General features: G+C 46.0%; 1 protein-coding gene and 1 pseudogene across 1 annotated transcript in view; both read left to right on the top strand.

Annotated features, from left to right (window-relative positions):
* The window catches only part of RYR3 (ryanodine receptor 3), a 346,270-nt gene that overhangs the window by 248,743 nt on the left and 92,607 nt on the right, over nucleotides 1–4,920 (top strand). The window contains exons 52-54 of the mRNA XM_023527702.1: nucleotides 2,616–2,705; nucleotides 3,884–4,030; nucleotides 4,222–4,284. Of these exons, the coding sequence (XP_023383470.1) occupies nucleotides 2,616–2,705; nucleotides 3,884–4,030; nucleotides 4,222–4,284 (300 nt within the window). The remainder of the gene's footprint in view (nucleotides 1–2,615; nucleotides 2,706–3,883; nucleotides 4,031–4,221; nucleotides 4,285–4,920) is intronic.
* On the top strand, nucleotides 3,361–3,479 carry LOC111736441 (annotated as a pseudogene).

Here is a 4,920-nt window from a genome sequence, read left to right as displayed (position 1 = left end):
CCACAGACAATGCATAAATGAAAGAGCATGCCGGTGTTCCATTTAAACTGTATTTATAAAACAGATGGTCGGCTGGATTTGGCCCAAGGGCTCTAGTTTGCTCAAGAGCATCTGTATTTTCTCAGCACTCTTCATATATGCCACTTGGCCAGCCCGTGAAATAGGGAGAAGTGGCACCCCCATCACGCCAAAGCAATGCCCAATCTATCACTAAGCCATGCGATTTTACCTCCTTAGTTTCTCTTGAATTCAAATAGTTCTCTTTATCCATGCCATGGCTTTAGTTCAAGCTACAGTCTTCTTTTACTCAGACGATTGTGATAACCTCCTAACTAGTCTGCCCATGTGCATTTTCTCCAGTCTGTTCTTCACGCTGCTGGCAAGTGACAGTTTCAGTATGCAAATTTGGTCATATCCTACCACTGTTCTCCATTATAGCCCCTTCTTCTTTTTAAAATTCCATAGTAACTTCTACTTTTAATATAAAGGTCAAAATCTTTAACATGGCCTGATAGGCACTGCCTCACCTGACCTCTACGGCCATCTCTAGCCTCATCACTCCCCTCACCCTCTGTCCTCCAGCCACACACACCCCCACATTACACACACACACACACACTGCATGTGCCTGCAGCCCTCCTCTGCCTGAGCAGGTACCCATCTGCACTCACACACATGCACACACCATTCACCAACTTATCCTTCAAATATCCATCCAAGTGTGAATTCCCAGGATGCCTCCTTCCCAGATTTCTCAGAAAGACTCTCTTAGCACCTTGCTCTTTTCTGTCATACTATTTTCATAGCAATTTTATATAGTTTAATTTGTAACAGTTATACATTTATACCAGTTATCAGCTATTTATTTATTGGTGTGGTATTTGGTTAATTTCTCTTCCAGTAGACTATAAGCTTCATGTTTTCAAGGAAATATGTTTTCTCACCATTGCCAAGTGAGCACTGATTATCTAACAAGAAAAAGAATATTTTCCTTGTCCCCAAGAAACTTACCGTCTCATGAGAGAAACTAAGTCAACCAGCCATGGTATACCAGTTGTTCACTGCTGTGATGGGCATGAGCAGAGGGTTAGAGCACATAGGAGGAGTGTTTAATCCAATAGCAGGGGTCCAGGGACTCTTCCTCAAGCTGGTGATATCTACAGTAAGTGAGAAAGGATGGGTAGTTGTTTGGACACAGGGAAGCGAGTGCATTGCAGGCCATGGGGGCAGCAGGTGAAGGTCCAGAGAAGCAAGAGAGCTTGGTGGCTTTAGGGAGCCATAGTTCAGTATGGCAGGACCATGGAGTAGGGCAGAGGAACAACGGTGAGATGAGTCTAGAGAGGTCAACGAGATCTTTGCTACAGAGAGGGTTTGCATGTTACCAGGATAGCAGCTAGGAGTCAGAAAATTTTAAAGCAATAGAGTGCCCTGATGGGAGTGATTTTATAAATATCACCTGGCAGTGGTATAGAAAAGGGAGTCATAGAGAGATGGCAAGACTGGGGGCAAGGAGACTGCATAGGAAACCGTTACAGTAATCCAGGTAAGAGCTGATGATGACCTGAACTAAAATACTGGCAGAGATGTTAGGGCGAGGCAGACAAACGAATAGGTCTGGGAGGCTGAACACATGTGAGAGGGTGCAGAGGAGAAGGGACTGTCAAGGAAGATTCCCACATTTCTGGCTTAGAAAGTGAGTATAAGCTGGTGCCATTCACCAAGGTACAGGGAACCTAAGAGGAGGAGCCACTTAGAGAAGTAAAATGCAGATTCTATGTCAGACATGTTGAGAGGTATCTGGAAACATCCAAGGAAACATCCAAGCAGAGCTTAACTATAAAGTTTTTGGAAATTAGAGAGATCTGGGATGAAAATGCTGATTCGAAATAAGTCTTCGTATGGACTGTGGGCCCAGATTACATCACCAAGGGAGATTGTGCCCTTGAGAAGGGACAGAAATTTGAGAAACATACATATTAATAAGTGCGCAGAGGCAGAGATTGAGAAAGAGCAGCCAGGAGTCTTTCGGCTCTGAGGTTACAGAAAACAGGGACTCGTACTTATTTATCTCTGCATCCACAATGCCTAGGACAGAGTCTGGCACCTACTGTAATGGACTGTCAAATAATTTTGTTGAATGACTTTTGAAATTCTTTAACTTCTGTGACTCCAGGAAACATGCATTGCTATAATTTTGATGTGGGGTGGCAGGCAAGAGGTACAAACCAAATCAGCCCCCTCCATGCAGTGGGTCCTGTCTTCACATGCTTTTAGCCTTGACTTCTGTCCTTCCTGTGAGCGTGATACACTGACCTGAGAAGCATTGTTCTCGGATCTTTTGAATCACACTTCTGTCTGTAATGAGCCTGACACACAAGCAAGTAAGTGGAAGGGACAGCAACTAAAACAAGAAGAAATAAAGGAGCAGAGTTCAACATTCAGGGGGCAGAGAGCCCGATGGCTCTAAAGGATCAATTTGACGTTTTGGAGGGAAATTTCTAAGCTCTGTCACATTGCATCATTCCATTTGTTCAGTGAAAGTAGAAGCAGGGATTTGGGTCAGTAGCAGGATTCTTTTGGTGCCAAGGATATTTGAACTGAGAACATTTCTACAGAGTCAGAATGGATGGAAATATGGAATTTCCCTGGACGAAAACGTGAAGACCCATCCATTGATCAGACCTTTTAAGACATTAACAGAGAAGGTAAGGATCGCGCCTCTGGTAGCACTGAGCGGTTGTGCTGGAGTCCCTGCCTTGGGAACTGTATCAGGTGGTCAGAGGAGTTCAGGGCACATTCACCCTCCAGTTCCTTAGAGACTTTCAAGGGCTCAGTAACCTCCTTAGGAATCCGCCAGTGGACACCAGCCCCAGGACCAGTTTCTAAGAGCCCAACTTCACGGTCTGTCTGTTCTTTGGCTCCGAAAGCCCATTGGAGAAAGAAGCACCAGTCAGCGCTTAGAGGCTGGGCTAAAATGTGTTTGTAGTTCGCTTGCAACTAAACTAAGGAAGGGTTTTTTTGTTTGTTTGTTTGTTTGTTTGTTTGTTTTTAGGTTGTTGAGGTAGGGGGAGGGGTGAATTGCTGGAGAAAATTCAAAGAGAAATGGTTTCCAGTCACGGAAGATAAAGGAAGTAGAAAAGAGCGTCCCCGAGGACATCTAGGCAGCTCTCAGGTTTTTTGTTTTTTTTTTTTTTTTAATTAAGAAATTTGGTTCAACTCAACTCTGAACTTCTATCTTGTGATCAGTAAGAGTTCTTTGTAAGCTTTAGACCTAGTGTTACACATGAAGGATGGCATGTGTATCTTTGTGTGCATATTGACCATCTATAAAAATTGTGCATAGCTTTAAAGAGAATTCTAGTCTACGGCCATGCCACCCTGAACATGCCCGATCTCATCTGATCTTGGAAGCTAAGCAGGGTCAGGCCTAGTTAGTACTTGGATGGGAGACCACCTAGGAATACCAGGTGCTGTAGGTGTTATGAATGAATGAATGAATGAATGAATGAATGAGTGAATAGAATTCTAAATCTAAGAAATTCTACTTCCCAAGCTCAAAGAAGAGCTTTGCACAGATGCGTTTTGACAAGTCCCCTCCTTAAACAGAGGGGCCACTCTGTTCATGCTCTTTATCTACAAACGTGGATAATGTCTGGGACATGCCCTCCAGAGGCAGGAGACTGCGGGTTCTTGTATTTAAAACAACAGAAAACTGATTGCATGTGTCAGGTGGGGTGCTTCAGAGGGTATTCTGACCTTGCTAGAGGAAGCTGAAGGCAGTTAGCACCCCATCCTCTGCACAATCCAACTTCCACGGTGACACAGGCCAGTTAGCATGCTGGGGCCTGCTCTGCAAAGCTCTTCTGCCCAAATTGCCTTCCAGGAGAAAGAAATTTATCGCTGGCCGGCCAGAGAGTCCCTGAAAACCATGCTGGCTGTGGGTTGGACAGTGGAGAGGACCAAAGAGGGAGACGCCCTAGCTCAACAGCGGGAAAATGAGAAACTTCGAAACGTGTCCCAGGCCAGCCAGGTACGACAGAGGCCGACGCTGGGCCCAGAAGAGCCACGGGGAATCTGGGGAAATCCTCCCTGGGGTGTCAGAGGCACGGACCACTGGATTGGAGCCCTGGGGGTCTTTTGGGATTTGTCTTTGGCAGCTGATGTCAGGATGCTGGTAAGAAAATAATGGCCGCCCCAGAGACTCCACCTTTACTTTCCTAGGGCAACAGCTACAGCCCTGCTCCCCTGGACCTGTCCAACGTGGTGCTCTCCAAAGAGCTCCAGGTCAGTGTCGATACCTTCAGAACAGTGTAACCTGATTTCTGAAACCAAGTGCAGGATCTATGCAGGATATATTACCCTCCAGACAATTTTTTTAATAAAGAAGGGAAAGAATGCCTAGAATATATCACTACTGAAATATCAAAACTGAAGAGTGCCACACTGGGCGGAGGCCACAGGGAAAGTCTTAGCAGAACATCATAACAGCAAATTACTGTATCAAAACCCAAAACAGAACTAATAACAGCTTAGAGAGAATCTGTGAAAAGGCCCCTGGGTAAGGGGTGCTTTCCTGGTTCCTGTAGGTCCCCTCAATGATAAGAACAGTCGTATATCCCCTAGTGCAAGGGTCCCCAATCCCTGGACCGCTGACCGGTCCGTGGCCTGTGAGGAACTGGGCCGCAGAGCAGGAGACGAGTGGCAGGCAAGCAAGGAAGCTTCATCTGTATTTGCAGTGGCTCCCCAGCGCTAGCATCACCAACTCAGCCCCACCTCAGATCATCAGGCATTAGATTCTCATAGGAGCACCAGTCCCTGGTGCCAATAAGGTTGGGAACCACTGACCTAGTGGATGAAATTAAGAGCCCTAACCTTCTGCCTCCCATTCTTCCCCTCCCACGCACACTGGTGGCTGTGACC

This window comes from Pteropus vampyrus, unplaced genomic scaffold (genome assembly GCF_000151845.1).
Source record: "Pteropus vampyrus isolate Shadow unplaced genomic scaffold, Pvam_2.0 Scaffold19, whole genome shotgun sequence".
Classification (NCBI taxonomy): domain Eukaryota; kingdom Metazoa; phylum Chordata; class Mammalia; order Chiroptera; family Pteropodidae; genus Pteropus; species Pteropus vampyrus.
This window is presented reverse-complemented; position numbering and strand designations above follow the sequence as displayed.